This window comes from Tupaia chinensis, unplaced genomic scaffold, assembly GCF_000334495.1.
Source record: "Tupaia chinensis unplaced genomic scaffold, TupChi_1.0 Scaffold000074_1, whole genome shotgun sequence".
Classification (NCBI taxonomy): Eukaryota; Metazoa; Chordata; class Mammalia; order Scandentia; family Tupaiidae; genus Tupaia; species Tupaia belangeri.
In genome coordinates, this window is record NW_006159534.1 from 4398810 (window position 1) to 4415919 (window position 17110).

The 17110-nt window shown below is 43.4% G+C and overlaps 2 protein-coding genes and 1 long non-coding RNA gene across 3 annotated transcripts in view; 1 reads left to right on the plus strand and 2 right to left on the minus strand.

Moving 5' to 3' along the window:
• The window catches only part of GLUL (glutamate-ammonia ligase), a 10500-nt gene extending 10026 nt beyond the window's left edge, over positions 1 to 474 (minus strand). Inside the window, exon 1 of the mRNA XM_006142323.3 lies at positions 326 to 474. The gene's annotated coding sequence lies outside the window, so the exon portion shown is untranslated. The remainder of the gene's footprint in view (positions 1 to 325) is intronic.
• Positions 475 to 9096: 8622 nt separating this feature from the next.
• The window catches only part of LOC102492482 (uncharacterized), a 68233-nt gene continuing 60219 nt past the window's right edge, over positions 9097 to 17110 (plus strand). The window contains exon 1 of the long non-coding RNA XR_003547724.1: positions 9097 to 9183. This is a non-coding gene — a long non-coding RNA (uncharacterized LOC102492482). The remainder of the gene's footprint in view (positions 9184 to 17110) is intronic.
• On the minus strand, positions 9168 to 10661 carry LOC102496183 (transmembrane epididymal protein 1). The gene has a single exon (XM_006142380.3). It carries the CDS (start codon positions 10575 to 10577, stop codon positions 9672 to 9674), a length of 906 nt encoding a protein of 301 aa, XP_006142442.1. The 5' UTR covers positions 10578 to 10661; the 3' UTR covers positions 9168 to 9671.

Consider the following 17110-nt stretch of genomic DNA (forward strand, 5'->3'; position numbering starts at 1 on the left):
GCGTCGCCCCGGCGCGCGCTCCCCGCAGGAGCACCCCGGCCACTCAGTCCACAAGGCCGCCGAGTGCTGGGGGCGGCGCCTCCTCCCGCCGCAGGCAGCGAAAGACGATCAAAACAACTGCCCCCGCCCTGCTCAGGGCCCTGCCAGGGCGCGCCCAGCCTGGCCCGCTCCGACGGCGGAGGAACCCCGGCCCCGGAGCTGGAGAGGCCGAGGCGCAAAGTTGGGGGCCCAAGGTGGGAGGTGTGGGACCAAGCAAAGGCCGGGACGCCGCGGGTGGGGAGGAGGAAGATGGGGCGCTCGACCCCCAGGCGGGCCAGGCGCTTACCTGGGCGGCCAGCAGGTGGAAGGGCGAGCTGGTTGGCGAGAGCGAGATGAAATGAGAGGCGAGGAGTCCAGTGCTGCTCAAGGACGCCGCTCTACTCCCATCCTCGGCTCTGCCGGGCTACTCGCCGCCTAGCACCCTTTATCGGCCGCCTGGGGCCGCCCCCGGCACCCTGATTGGCTCTCAGCGGCCCCGCCTGCCTGCCTGGTGCCGGCCTGCGGTCCCCGGCCCAAGGTCCCCGGCCCCGAGCCCGAGGCTCAGCCCCTGCTGCCTTTACGGTGGGTAGTTTTGCTGGGGAACTGCCGGTGGAAATCCGGATCTACGGAAACCAAATTTTGGCTTTTGTTGTGAGAGAGCCTCCGTGGGCCCTTCCCGGATTCGAGTGATTGTAGAGAGCGACGCCGGCTCCCGAGAAGCCCCCTGCTCAGCTCTTTTAGTGGGTTTGGGGAAGTGGGCAGAATTGTGCAGTTTCACAGTTTTCGTCAAGTGCTGTGTGTGTATACTTCCCGAGAGGATACAAGAGGGCGATACCCTCTCTGCCAAGATCTTAGGCAAGTCCCAGCCTCTCAGGGCCCATGTTTCCTCATCTGCAAAATAAGCGGTTCGAAGGGTGACCTTTAGAGCTGCCCACCGGATTTGAAACTCTGTGTGCAAACTGTGTCCCAAGGGCATCTGAAGGGAAAGCCAGGTCTTCACAGGCTCCTTTCGAAGCCCAAGGTTCGCCCTGTATTTAGCATTCTTTAAACACAATCTCCCTGGTTGAGCTTTTTAAGTAACTTAATGTGGCTTCTTTTCAATCTGGCAAATGAGAATAAGTACCTCTTTCTCTTTCCAACCTTGCTGTGATGGTTGAGAAAATGTATATGTGAACACAATCTTGAAATGGATGTTTGTCATTAGATGCACAATAATTATACATGTATGTATAGACATACACACACATATGTGTATATATTGCTGGTGGTGCTATTACTTGATTGTCCTGTTTTTATGCCTGAAATCCACCTGATAGTGTCTAGCCTTTATTGCATTTTCAAGAGCCTCAGTAATTTTTTCAATTTTTTAAAAGAATTGTTTTATTTCAATTTATTTTAATTTGATGGGAGAGAGAAAAGGAAAGTGAAAAAGCAAACTGCTAGGTCCAGGACTCGAACTGCAGTTGACCATGTGGGAGTCCAGAGCCCTTAACCATCATGCCACTTGTGGGCCAGACTCCCAGTATTTGAGACTGAGAGATTTTCCTGTTCAAAGACCAAGAATTCATGCTGGGCCATGACAGTGGCATGGTAAGACACAATGCTAGATGCCATGACTGAGGCTGGAAGTAGATCAGGTGTCAGGACCCTGTTGAGAGCGCTGGACTGCCTTTCTCTTTCTCTCTTGCTCATGAAAGAAAGAAATTTTTAAAAAGAAAAGAAAAAAAATCATGCTTCCAGTGCCTTTGAAAGAGGAATGGAGAAGTTTATTTTTCTGAGTGTATTTTGTACCACAAACGTGGCAAAGAAATGTTGTCTGTGACCACACACACATAACTTGGTTTCTTTGGTCAACATCCCTTCCCTTTAAGGGTGCCTAACACTGTAGAGCTTTCAAGGGACAGATGTAGCATTCATCTCTAGCGGGCTTTTGGTGGTTACAGACTGGTGACATTTTGGGCTAGGTAAGGCATCTTGCAAATTCTTTGTTAAACTTCTCTTTGCAATGTTGAAGCATTATAATGTGTTTATAACCAGGGCTTCAGGTCAGACAGCTAGGTTCCAACCTGTGCTTGACCTCTAACCACCATTGTGTTGGCCAATTTACTTCAAGAAACTGTATTGGCCAATTTACTTTGAGAAACTGAAGCCTCAGTTCCTTGCCCATAAAATACTATAATAGCTACCCTATATAAGAATTAATTGTGACTGCACATGCAAAAAAGATTAAGGTCATACCTAAAACATAGTGAATGTTTAGAAAACAGTCATTATAATTATTTTGGACCAGGATAATCTGAAGAGATTGGATTCTTTTTTCCCCCATAATAGCTCATTAAATAAAAATTTCTGACTCAGTTTAACACTCTCACTGTTCAGTTTTATGAAAGGGCTTAGACCTGGTAACAAAGAGAAGTCTTCATTCCATTTCTTTCTGTAAAGTCTTGAGTTTAAGTGATTGTGGTAGAGGAGAAAGGGTGGTTGATGTTCTTTTCTAAAAGATGTGAAATTTAGGCCAGGAGGGGGTATGGTGGATAGGATGCTGGATTCCCACATGGCCAACATGGTTTGAGTCCCAACCTGGTAGCTTGAAAATCACCCTGGATCCCTGTGTGTGTGTGCGTGTGCCCAAAATCCAGAGAGGAGAAAGTGGAAGAGAAGAGATTACTGTGTGACCATCTCCCTGGGTGGTGATTTCTCTCTTTCACTCTTGTCTCTCTGTTTCTTTCCAGTGACCACACATGCCATATGACCAAAAACATTTTTAAAAAAAGATGTTAAGTTCCAGTTACCAAACTATGAAGTCATAAATTAAGCCTTCTACTGAAGCCCCACCAGCACTAAGGTGAACAGCAGACATAAGAAAAAATGGAACAGGGAGGAGCAAACGCAGGTTTTTAAGCTTATGGCATTTCTGCCCGGTACATGCGTGCTTCCCCTGCTAGCCATCACAAGCTCCTTGAGCAGTACATTCATCATCATGTCCCCAGTGGTGTCCAGGGGGTGTGTTCAATAAGTGATGTTTGTTGACCACACAGAAGTGACAGCGGCACCATCAAGAGAACATGTGCTTTGAGCTGCTTTTCCAAGAATGGAACTGGATTTGCTTTGATCCTCTCATGTGACCCGCGGCATGCTCTGAAAGGGTTAGGAACGTAATGCGTGACCACGGACTCTTTCAGAAGTGAACAGAGGCCTTGTCCTCCTTGGTCAGCCCCTCACTAAAGTAAACCAGCCAACGGAGGGCCCAGACGAGTCCAAGGACTAACCAGGGAGGTTATGAGTGTCCAAGAGAAGAAAAGGCAGAAGAAAGTCCCTTAATTGGTTCACCCCCAGAAACCCAGGCTGTACTTTTGGAGAAGTTGCAAGTAGAATGGCCTGTTTCACCCAGGCTGACTCTGCTGTGTCTGCTGCCCTTTGTTCTCCTGACCCTTCTTCCCTAAATTATCACCACCCCCATTCTCTACCCCTTCTTAAAAAGAGCATTAGAATGCTTGAACCCATGAACTTTTGTCTCTGGGTACACGCAGTATCAAAGCCGACAAGGGGTGCTATCACATATGCTTTGAAGTCAGGTTTTCTCTTTCAGAGCAGAGCTGCTGTGCCCCAGAGGTGGGTGGAGTGGGAGAGCACCATTGTAGGTAAAGACTGTGTTCCCTGTCTGCAGGAACGGCTCAGGACTAAAGGCGTTTGTTCAATGTTATTCTCTTGCCTGAAATAAAAGTCCTATCTTGAGTGGGCTTTACCTGTGAGTTCTTCTCACAACTCTCCTTTCTCTTTTAAACAACCTTTTTTTTTTTCTTACTTGCCAGAGGCATTTGCACTCACCAGAGAGAGAGAGAGAAAGAGAGAGAGAGAGCGAGAGAGAGGATGAGAACCTCCCCAATGGGCTGTGGTCATGCTGCAATCCCCATTAGTCCACCTCTCCATCCTTTCAGGATTCTAGTCACACATGCAAACGTGCCCAGTGTGTTTTTCAAGCCACCAGGGGCAGGATATGAACCACAGTTGGTTTGTGGGGTCCCACTTTCTATAAGCAGCATTTAATCACTGTGCTATGAGGCCAGCCCTTACAGGTTTCATTCTTACTCTTAGGTCTAAAGCCCTTACCCTTGTGATCAGAGAGCCTTCCTAGGGCTTGCATGCTTGCCTTGCACAAAACTTAGTAGGGTAGGGCTCACACAGACCCAAATATTCAACTATAAAATGCTGCTTGGGAAATGGAGTTTCCCCCGTACATGAATGACTTCAGTGGGCATCCAACTAAAACTTTAAATCGTGCAAAAGAGACACAGCCGAGACTCAGGTTGAGGAGCGTCCTGGAAACCAAATCCAGAATTGTAAAATATTCTTTTAATTTTTTCTTAACAAAACATGTTCTTTCCAAAAAAATAGACCATAGTAGAATCCTAAACTAAAACAAAAGAAAGAAAAGAAGCAGCTCTGGAATGTGATGGCATTACCCTTAAGCCATATTTTGGGGAGAAGCTACACTTTGCCAAGCTTCCAAATTTCAGTTCATACAATTAAAGAAGGAAAGATTAGTTTATACTTTAATGCTAACTAACATTGAGTACAGATTTATTTTAAACAAAGCATTATTTATTTATTTAATTCTATTTGTTACTTTCTTTCTTTCTTTTTTTTTTTTTTTTGACCAGACAGAGAGAGAGAAAGGGAAAGCAAAAAAGCAAGCCGCCAGGTCTGGGACTCGAAATGCAATCGGCCATGTGGGAATCCAGTGCCTTTAACCACCATGCCATCTGCTGGCCCCAGAAGGTTTTTTTTTTTTTTTTTAATAGTCTTTGATCGATACTCTTTTTAAAATTTTTAAACAGAGTTTTGCTCTAGTGTGCATGTGCTCTCCAGAGAGAAAAACAGAAAGTGAGAAATCACACCCCAGAGAGAATGGCCACACCACAATCCCTTCTTCATTCTCCTCTTGGGATTTTGGGTATGTACACACACGTGCTCAGGGTGAATATTAAGCTGCTGGGTCCAGGACTTCAACTGTGGTTGACTACGCAGAAGTCCAGCAATGTAACCATTACATTGTCCTCTGGTCTCCTTTGATTGATACTCTTTTTTTTTTTTTCCTTTGGAGAGGTTTTTGCAATCGGGCACATGTGCTTGCCAGGAAGACAGAGACAGAAAGCGAGAAATCACCCGCTAAGAGGGATGGCCACACCACAATCCCTTCTCCATTCTCTTTTCAGGATCTGGGGCACACACACATGCCCAGCATGAGTTTAAGCCACCAGATCCGGGACTCGAACCCTGGTCGACTACGTGTCCAGTGACTTAGCCATTTCTCCATCTGCAGGTCCCTTGATTGATATTCTTAAGTTCAGGGAGAAAATTCAAAGTTCAGGTCTTAGCTGTGTCTCTTTAGCTTGATTTTAGCTTTGTTGAACACCCAGTGAAATCATTCAAATGTAAGGAACACTTCATTTCCCAAGTTGCCCCTTATCAATAAAGGTCTGAGTGTTTTAAGTTTTACTGAGAAAATTAATGCCACATAGGGGCTGGACAGTGACACGATGGGAAGGCATAATACTCTGTGAGGCTGACCCACACTGGAAGGTTCTGGGTTCACGTCTGGAGACCTCCCCGAGGATGTCAGGTGCACATGTGCCCAAGATTCAGGGCTGGCTGAGTCTAGAGGTGGATCGTGGCTTTAAGACCCAGCTGGGAGTGAGTCTATCTTACTCTCTCTTTCTGTGTGTCTCTCTTATTCATAGAAGAAATAAACATTTTTTAAAAGAGACTTGTAATTCTGGAATTAGATTTTCACATCTTCTGTCTTAAATATAAGGAACAGAGACCTTGATAACTTGTAGTAACTTGCTGGAGTCATGTCAGGGTAGTATTTCAGAGCCTAATTTGTTTCCAGGTTGTTGTTCCTTTGAGGGCCCTTTCTGTCCCTTACTGTGGTCTTCTAGGTCTGGGTTATGTGTTCCTGGGCCACCATCTATGAAATGCTGAAATTGTTCCTTATCTACTGAGGAAAGTACAGAATGCAGGGATTCATCAGTTTATCTGAATCCAACCTTATGGTTGACCCAGAGACTTCTGTTAAGTGGGACATGTAATGTTTTCTTTGTGAATGACAAAATTTCCAGAAAAATACTGGAACAGTATAGCAGGCTCTCTTTGAAGGAATCTTTGGAGGGTGTTTTGCACATCTAATAATCTGTCTCTAGATTCATTGTTTTGTGAATCTTCATTTTTTAAGATACATTCTGTTCTTTATTCTCGGTGCGGATATGGATCTCTCTTTGTTCTCTAGATTGATTGGAACATTATTGAAGTTTATCGAAGACTTTAGGAAATTTAGCATTCTGATCAGAAAGTTATTTGGATTAGAGTGTACCTCGAGTGGGTACTTTTCCCAAAGAAATCTTCACCTGATCCATAGTCTTGTTTTTTACATCCCCTCCCCTCCCAGTTAGATGATTTGAATCCCTGTTTATTTCATGCTCACTTGCTAAATTTTAACGGGAAATAAACAGCCGTGGGGTATGTTTTCTGGATGCTTGGGCAATACTTAGTCTGGTTCTGTATTTTTCCTGCCCTCCTCTCCCCTCCCCCACTTCTTTTAAATCGGTTCTTCGGAGACTTGTTTACCGAGTTTGAACAGCAAGAGGTTTAGCCAGGGTGATGTGAACATAGTGCCCTCTGGAGGAATTTTATGAGAATTACAAGCTTCTCCCCCAAAGCTCGAGTGTTTGGAAAGTTTTTTTTTTCTTTTTTTTTAAGACGTTTTTGGCATAGGGCACGTGTGCTCACTGGAGAGAGACACAGAGAGAGGGAAAGTGAGAAATCTGCCCCTGCCTCCCACCTCCGGGTGATGGCCATGCTGTAATCCCTTCTCTTCCATTCTCCTCTTGGGCTTTGGGTACATATGCACATGTGCTGGGTATGATTTTTTTCGGTCACTGGGTCCAGGATTCAAATGGCGTTTGGCCATGTGGGGGTCCAACACTTTACCACTATGCCATGTCCTGATCCCTGAAAGATTCCTTTCTTGACTGGCCTTCACTGGAAGGGCCTTTCTGTTACATCTCAAATAGTAAGTTAATGACATGCAAGCTAATCGACATTGGATATTTGAGAGAGATTATTTGGGGAGTATCACTTGATTACCCGGGGCTTACCCTTAGAGCTCTAGGCCTAATGGTGCTGGTGTTTTTTCATCACCTGCTGTCAACGTATAGGAGAGGCAAAGAGGAAAGGAAGGCTCCCAACAAAGGGCAATTGAAAAGAATCTAGGAGAAGAGTGAAGGGGAAATGGTAAGAATTGGAACACTTGATCACAAGCAGGTCTTATCCTCAACCCTCACCTGGATCTGAGCCCAGAAACTTAAGGCCTGTCCAGAAGTTGAGAGTCTGCCAGATTGTCTCTCCCAGGGGAGACGGGTCAGCGGGTGGGCGTGGACAGAAAACATGAAAAAAAAATACACCTTTAGGGGTGTAGAGGAGAGTTTAGGGTATTTATACTGTGTTGCTTAGTCCACTGGGGCCTTCTAACTGACTGTTTTTCATTCTTTCTAACAATTTTATTTTGAGGATCATTTTCTTCTCTATTGCCACTAAACAAGTTATTATGGCTCAGGACAGTCACCTGCACTTTAATTGCTGTCTTGCCTTGTACTAGCTGAGACTGGGGCAAGTCAGCCTTCAAAAGTCTTAGTTTTCTGGAGGTTTCTTACAGAACTGTTTGAGTATTTAAAAACAATAACAACAAACAATTCGGAAACAGGTTATTGTCTTTTATTATATCCAAGAATGAGGAAGAGAATGGTCCCATCACTAAGATGATGACTCAGGCTTTAGGACTATTGGTGTCACTCAGAAGTTCACAGAACCTCTCACCTGTCTGGCATCACCTTTTTTTTTTTTTTTTTTGAGAGGTTTTTGCTATAGGGTCTATGTGCTTGCCAGACAGACAGAGACAGAGAGATAGAAAGCAAGAAATCATGCCCCAGGGGGATGCCCACACCACAATCCTTTCTCCTCCATTCTTCTCTAGGAATCTTGGGCACACATGCACATGCGCCCAGCGTGAGTTTAAGCCACCAGGTCCGGGGCTCGAACTGCGGTCAACTGCATGGGAGTCCAGTGACATAGCCATTACACTAACTGCTGGTCCCTGGCATCACATTTTGAAGGAGCACTTTGTAGGGAGAGAGTCTGGCAGCAAATAAGTTTTTTATTAAGTATAAAATACATTACATAGTTGGAATATGCATAGGAGATAATGTAACTTGGATAGGCAAAATCTCCACTCTTTACAATCCTACACTTTAGCTGGTGGGGAAAAACCTGCCCAAGGGAAACAGTTTCAGAAACAACAGCAAAGTTCATCAGCTGTATGGGGACAATAACAAGGCTGATTTAGTATCAGTGCCTAAGAATTCCAAACAGAGGAATTGATTCGAGTTCCAGAAGGTGGCTTTGGGATGCTTAGTGGGGTAGGGGTGGATGGAGATGGGTTTCCTTTTGGGCATGTAGTAACCCAGTAAAAATGCTGTTGCAAGTTGGTTGTCTGTGAGATGCAAGCGGGGGTGGGGGGGTTAAAGACTCAAGGGTGGAATCTAGCAAGCTACATGCACAAGGGTAGGAACGATGAAATAGATATGTTTTGGCTAGAGCAGGAGTAATAAAATATGAAGTTAGAAAAGTACCAGGCAGGGCCAGCAGGTGACATGGTGGTTAAGGCACTGGACTCCCATGTGGCCGACAGCAGTTCCAGTCCTGGACCTGGCAGCTTGAAACACACTGGTCGTGTGTGTGTGTGTGTGTGTGTGTGTGTCCAGAATCCCAAGAGGAGAATAGAAGGAACTGTGGTGTGGCCATCCTCCCTGGGGAGTAATTTCTCACTTTCTGTCTCTCTGATGAGCACACACGCCCTATAGCAAAATTCTCTGAAAAAAAAAGAAAAAGTACCAGGCACTTCAATTCTATAAATATTTTTCTTTACGCCCTATAGCAAAATTCTCTGAAAAAAAAAAGAAAAAGTACCAGGCGCTTGAATTCTATAAACATTTCTCTTTATTTTTTTTTTTTTAGGTTTTATGCAAATTTGAAGTATTAACCAAAATGTTTTAAAAGATTTCACTTCATATGTAAAATGTGAAATGAAGCTGAACCTTCAAAGTCAAGGTGAGGTGGAGGAGACAAGCATAATTTCAACCTGTGTAAATTATAAGTTCTATTTCACTACTTCTGCATGGCAGTGACACTTAGTGCACACATGAAAGTACCCACTTTATCAGGACGGAACTTGAATGAGTTGTTTTGAACTGTGAGACTTTATTGTGCGCAGGGAAGCAGCTGTGCCAGCATCGCTGGAGACTCTGCTTCCCTTCTCCTGTATCGTCTCACCCCAACACCTTTCTTTGCACACTGATTTCTTGCCCTGGTCCTCTTCCCCACCCCCTTCCCTAAACCTCATCAGCATCCCTTTCGTAAGTCCCTCTTCATCCCCTCCAGGATTAGAGGCCCAGGGACAGAAGCAATGGTGGGGAACACCCACAGTCCTTTAGGGCCATTACCTTCACTGGGGACCAAAGAGGGCACATACACATGGCTGAGAGGATGCACAGGAGGAGGTTGGGGTGGACCATGTCCCAGGCTTTCTAGACCCTATCTCAGGGTGAGCTCTTGGAAAGGAGAAGAGCCTGGTCATCATTCTCTGACTGCTCCACTTCTTGCAGTAACTTGTAGAGGGGCCCTGGAGGGCTCGCGTGATAGGGAGCTTCTTCGGATGCCTTCAGCTTCAAGCTGGGACTGTAATAACGATGCCAAAAGGAACAGACACCATAGATGCCCAACAGGCATGAAGCGTTGATCATCAAATGCCAACAGAAGAAAGTAGTGACGAACATGATGTCACTGATGTCGTCATCCTGCCATGGATAGCTGGAGATTGGTCTGTATAGAATGAAGCCTGCTTGCATCAGCCAAGAGCCCATCATCAGAAACAGAAAGGTCTCAATCAGCCAGAGGTGAAACATGTTGGGAGCCCACAGCTCTGCGGTGAGCACCAGTGTCAGTAGGAACACCACCAAGATGAGCAGGGAGTGAACTTGCAGCTCTACCCCAGCCGAGTCCTTCACATGGGACACGAATAGCAGCAGAAGCTCATAGAAGGAAAGGACCAGAGTACATTTTTCTAGGGCCACACATCTCTGAGGTAGTATGTTCTTGCTCAGGAAGTCTATACAGCCGTTGAGAGTGAGGAGGGTGAACATGGTAAGGTGCTGCCACTCTTTGGGGTACATAAACCTTGGTGGCAGCTCCCTGTTCATCAGTATCAGCCCTCCTTTAATGCAACTGACCTCATAAGCTATCAAGAGGGAACCAGCCACCATCTTCAACAAACCTCCATAGGATATTTTCCACAGACTGGCCCATCTTCCCTTACTCCTGAGAGGACATGAAGGATGCAGGAGAGAGTCATTGAGTATCACAGCTTTGGAGACCACTATTGCCTGATAGAGTCCATATAAGACCAAAAACAGCCCTGGATACACATGACCTATGAAGGTTCCCATTGAGCTACAGATCTGTCTGACAAAGAGAGAGGCCCAAAACTCAGGCACAGCCTCACCTTCCGGGGCTCCTTCAAGGCCTGGGCTCTGGAAAGAGCTGCTTTTCACCTATTTGTATCATCTCTCCCCACCCACTACTCAACCACAGAAAGGAAATGTTTCTTGAGACAAGCCTACGCATTTGGTGAAATATGGTCTCATTATTCCATTTCATTCTGGTATATGGGGGAGTAACTGGCTTCGGCCAAAGAAGGAAGCTGGTGAGTGGGCTTTCAGCTCTTGAAGTGTTTCTGGTCATCCTTACCCCTATTTCCTATGACTCCCTTCCTCTCATCCTGCTTAGTGCTCAGAGGAGAAGGGGAGAGGGAAATGGAATGAAGTTAAGGTTGTTATGGTATCCAAAAAGAGCTTGAGCACTCATAAGCTCTCAAATATCCTTCCCTACTCAGATGTAACTTTGGTCCAATCATAAGGTCAAACAATTTTGAGGGGGGGAGAGGGCACTATTTAACAGCAATTGGATATATAAACTTAGAATGCACACTTAGCACCTGTCTGGCTTTTCTGTTCTTCTGTGATAGACACATCTTGAAGACTACCAGGGCAACTCCCTTCGCCTCCCTTTACCTCCTCTTACGATGAGCTAGAAGGCTGAGGTGGGCATATCCCTCACATCTCTCCCCCCAAAGCTACCCACACACTGGTTCAAAATCTACTGGTCAGTAGATGAATCTGAAAAGTGACCTTGTGATGGTCATTTTAGAGGCTGCAGTGGCTTTTTGTTTTTGTTTTTGTTTTTAGAGAGTTTTGCTATAGGACATGTGCACTCACCAGAGAGACAGAGAAACCACCCCCCCAGGGGGGATGGCCATGCTGTGATCTCTTTTCCTCCAGTCACCTTTTAGGATTTTGGGCATGCACCCACACATGTCTGGCATGAGTTTTAAGCCACTGGGTATGCCTGGCATGAGTTTTAAGCCACTGGGTCTGGGACTTGAACCGCAGTCAACTGTGGAGTCTAGAGATGTAACCATTATGCTGCCTGCTGGTCCTGCTGTAGTTTTGTAGTATTTCAGCATAACTAAGCTTGAACTGCATTTCTCAGAATTCTGCATGGTCCCAAGTTAGGGTTGGATGAGACTCAGAAGGTAGAAGTAAAGCAGCAGCCCAAATCTACTCTGAAGTTGGAAGGTGTCTGCCACCACCCTCCCTCATGCATTTTTTCCCTGTCCTGCTGGCTCACCTGGGTGTGGGAGCAAGCAGGCCTATAACTCCCCAGCCTTCTCTTGGTGTGAAGGGCACCAGGTTTTCCTGCAGGCTGCTCACCATTGAGGTATGAGGTGGTGAGAGCCAGACATGAGCTCAACTGTCCTGGTAGTTTCCATCTGTCCTTGCTCTCCTCTGCTTTGTGTAATGTATTTCTTCCTGATTGCTGCCACATTGAACTGAAATAACAGCAGAGAGGCAACAGCTCTCCATAGACTTTGTCACCAACTCTCACAAATATAAGGTCTACTTTCTTTTTTTCCCTTGGGAACAGCAGGGGCTTATATTTTAATGGAGAACTTCAATCAGGCTAGAAATGACAATTTTTGGTCAAAAAATATATGAGACCTTTGTAAGTGTATGGATCAAGCATTTAAGATATATTTGTTGACAATGTAGCAAAATTCAATTATGTTAAGAACTAGCTGATGGATAACTCATATTGAATATTAGACTAGGTATACTATTCTTGAGTTTTTTTTTTAATTTTTAAAATTTTTTTATTACCATCTTAACCTTGTTTATAGTACATTGAATTGCATATAACTTTACAGTGTATTACATTGCTTTTTCAAAAGGGATTGCCATGTATGTCAGTCAATACAGAGACATTAATTTCCCCACTTCATCATTCAATATCTTTTCATTGTTTTTTCCAATCATTATTATTATTATTCCAATTATTTTTTTAAACAGTCAATCACTGTTTCTCATTTTTCTTGTAAAAAGACTTTACCCATCATAAAATAGTTATCAGGCTAAACCAGTTGATAATACTATACACGTCAAAATATATACCCTATCCCTTGCTTAATACCACTCTATTTCCATGATCCATCTCTGACATAAGAAATTAAGTACTCCATAAAATGTAGATGCCATTGAGAAGCATAACTCTACTGAGCTGGTATTGGCCATTTATATTTTAATGTGAAGTAGCCCATCAACTTCATTTCCCAATTATTAGACTACTGTCTAATGTGCCCAGGAAGACAAGAGTCCTAAGTACTCAGTAATACCTTGCCAAGCATAAGGTAGAGGGGCTGATGGAATACTAGAGTGCGCACATTCTGGAATTACCACAGAGGATACACGAAATGGTTGTTTCTCTGGGGATCACAGGTGTATTGAAGAGAGGAAACTCATCATAGAACATGAACATGAGTCAGTCTGACTTCTGGCTACTGCATAATTATCTGCCCTCATACTCCAAGGGCAGAGGCAGCAACTCTATGCTCTTAGTACCCCAGTGAGAAGAGCTTACAAAAACGGGGGCACAGTACTGCCTCTGAATCCTCCCAAGTACAGTATCTACTTTGTCTCCAGTCTACTTAATGCCTCAAAAATGAAATCTCTCTCTCTGTCCTTGAGGATGGCAGTAATTCAGACCACTCCTTGCTATTGAGATTTGGCGGGACTGGGAAGTTGAGTATAAAGACACACTGGGAAAACAACTTAATTCTGCTTTCTGAAGGGTTCTACTTTGCTTATTTAATTATAAATTTTAATCATTTTTATTTGTGTGTCATTGTAGAAAAATCAGGTTAACTATGTAAGCAAAAGGAAGAAAGTAAAAAATCAGCCATAATCCCACAGCCTGAAGGCAACGATTGTCACTGTTGAGGAATGGAGACACAGCTTTAAGAAGATAGCATAAAGTGGAAAATGCCTCAACAAGAAGTCAGAAATCTGGATTCTGGTTCCAGTTTTGTTCTTGATTTGCTCAACATCATACCCTTGTTTTTAAAAAGTGAATGTTGGGGCCAGTTTCAGTGATGTGGTGGCGTGTCATTCCATGATGGTGAAGCCACATGGGAGGGTCCTAGGCTTCCATCCCGAGGTCTCCCTGTGCATTCCAGGCTTGCATTCACATGCCCATGATCCTGGCTGGCTGCAAGCTGCATGGGTCACTCCTGGTGTGTCACCTCGAATTTCAGGACTATAGTTCATGCGAATAAAAGCAGCAGGGCCGACTGCAGCTCTCACACTCACTTCCTCAGCTGGTCCTGGCAGCCATGAGCTGGACACCAATGCTCAGAGAAAGAGAGAGAACAGCTGCACTGACCCAACAGCAATGGGAGGTTGAGAGTGGCATGTATGCAAGACAAGTGGTCCCACTTAAGGTCCCATCTGGAGTGCTCAGGTTCCCACCATGGCCAGGCATCAATGCTCCATGTTGTTCATTAACATATGAACATCCTGGTCCCAGGACATTGAAGATAGGAATCGCCCATTCAAGCAGACACTGCCCACCAGCAGTGGAGAAGGAAGCCAAAATTGGTGAATGATTAGCAGATCTAGCAGGTGGTTCCAGAGTCAGTGGGCACAGAACACGTGGAAAGCTGTTTCATGGGAGAGCACAGCCTGAACTTGGGAGTCCATGGAGGACTCTTAGGGCCTGGCTGCTCCATGGAAAGACTCTCTGAAGACCTACCTCTTCACCCATTTCCCCACATTCCTGAAGGTCCCAAGCACAGCCACTGTCATTTATCCTGTAGCAAGAAGGTCCTTGCAAATTCAGTAAACATGATTTTACCAACTTCCTTGGATCCTGCTGAGTGCCACAGGAGGAGCATATGGTAGAGTTCTAACCCTCAGCTTACAAGGCAAAGGCACACTTCTGCACATTAGTACATATGTATGTGTACACACTAGAGAACTATTCAGACTATTTCTGTTGCATAGAAATCATGTATCCCACATGTAATTTTACATGTCTTCTTTTTTAATGATGGGGGCACATGTGCATACATGTGAGACAGAAAGAGATAAAGCTCTCTTGACATGGTCTCATCACACTACAATCCTCTTTCCCCAGCTCTCCATCTCATCAGGATGTTGGGCACCCACATACACACTCTCCATGTTTTCAGGCCAACCTGGGGATCCAAATCTGTGGTTAACATGTGGCTTCCAGCCTTGCAGGACACTGTGATTTTTACCACTGTGCCATAGTTGCTGGGCCTAATTTTAAATTTCAAACAGCCACCTTAAATATGTGAAAAAAGATGAATTAATGTTACTGAGATATTGTATTTAATCCAATTTATTAAAAATCTTATTTCAACCCTAGTATGAAAATGCTAAATGAAATATTTAAAATTTCTCATTTCATAGACCCTTCAGACTCCAACATACATTTTACACTTACAGCACATCTCCATTTGAGAAGCCATATCACAACTGCTCAGTAGCCACATGAGGTCAGCAGCTACCATATTGAATTATGCAGATTTAAGTGGTATGGAATGACATGTTGTGTGAAATATGTTTTAAAGTTTTAATGAAAGGAGCGATTCTTTGAAGAGGTCAAAATTAGGTCAGAAATGGCATCTGGAGAGCGACCTTATAAGATTTTAAAGGCTGTGGAATTTTAGTATTGTGCTTTCCAAAAGATTATTTAATTTCTGCTTAGGAAGGGCAATATGATTATCAAAAAATTGTTGTCACATCTGTGCAGAAATACACCAGGGGCAAAAGAAGACCAGAGGCTGGAGGCTTGGGAGGGTCCAGCAGAGCATGAGAAGTTAGCACAAGGCCAGAGGCAGAGCCCATCTCTTCATGTTGTAGACTTTCATCTTCTCTCTCTCTTTCTTTCTTTCTTTCTTTCTTTCTTTCTTTCTTTCTTTCTTTCTTTCTTTCTTTCTTTCTTTCAAGAGCTCTTTGCTAGAAGGTACATGCACTCACCACTCAATTCTCCTTTCGTTCATTAACATAAGCTGTAATATAATTGATTTTTTTTTTTGTATCTTTCTTATTGTGTTGTCAGACCTTGCATGGTACCAGGAAACAGTAGCTCTTTAAACTACTAAATTTTTCCTCATCTTGACTGGATGTTAGCCACAAGTTTATAAATCAGTCTCCTTCACTATATGTTCACTTCTGTGAATCTCAGTTGTAAATGGAATTTTTTTCTTCTCATTATTTCTAATTATCTAGGGATGAACTCCTTTTTTTTCAATCAAGTTTCTTTTAGTTATTCATTTATTTATTTTTACAATTAAAGTATGAATTTATTTTGGTACAAAAACTTTTTGAGGGAACCAGCAGTTAGCGTAATGGCTATGTCACTGGACTTCCACGTAGTCAACCGCAGTTTGCATCCCGGACCCGGTGGCTTAAAACTCACACCAGGTGCGTGTGCGTGCGTGCCCAAGATCCCAAGAGGAGAATGGAGGAGAACTGTGATTGCCCATCCAGAATATACTGCATAGTGGCTTAATCATGCATATTATCATCAATAATTTTCCATTTATATATATATGTATATATACATATATAATATATCTAAATATATAAACATATATGTAAATGTATTTACATATATGATTTCCATTGAAACAAATATATGTATATACATATCTGTTTACTTTGGATTTCTTCTATAGGGATTCCTGTTATGTATATGCTGAATCTCCTTTGCCTGCCTTCAGTATTGTCATTTTCACTTTAATCCTTAAGTCTTACATTGATTTTTCTCTTTTTTTAATTTTTCTTTTATTTTTTTATTTTTGTTGATAATAATGTGTATGATAGTTTTTTTTACTTTTTTTTTTTTTCAAGAAAAGCAATTTTATCTTTAGCAAATCAAAGAAATGCTAAGGAACTTTGCTTAAAACTTAAAGCCAGGAATCAGGTTAGGATTCTGTTCGACTAGTAGGTACATGAACCTATTGACAGCTCAAGACAGGACAAAAATCCTTAAAACTGGAAAACAAATCCTAGAAGAAAATCAGCAATGTTTCAGTCAAAAGTCATAGAATGCTATTTCACCAGTTCAGTCTCGTGTATTTAATCTATCTTCTGTTGTGGTTAGATCATCTCGATTAAATTCTAGGATATAATATTCAACTCTAGACTTGTCCCTACAATAAAGTTGGCCCTTTCCTTAGTTTTTGAATTCTTATTTTTGTGTGTCTGTATTTAATTTTCCTGGTATAGCACTCTCTTGAGAACTTCTTGGAGATCTGGTCTGGTGTTGGTAAATTCTTTCAGGTTTTGTTTATCTGAGAATGTTTTTGTCTTTTCTTTATATATGAAGGATAGTCTTGCCAGATACAATATTCTTGGTTGAAATTGCTTTTCCCTTAACACTTCAAATATATTTTCCTGTTCTTTCCTCACATTGTTTTCAATGAGAGGTCCGCTGTTAGCCTGATGGGATATCCTTTGTAGGTAACTTGCTGTTTCTCTCCTGCCAATCTAGTATCTTGTCTTTGTCTGTGGTTTTGGTCAATCTGGCTATAATGTGTCTTGGAGAAGATCTTCTT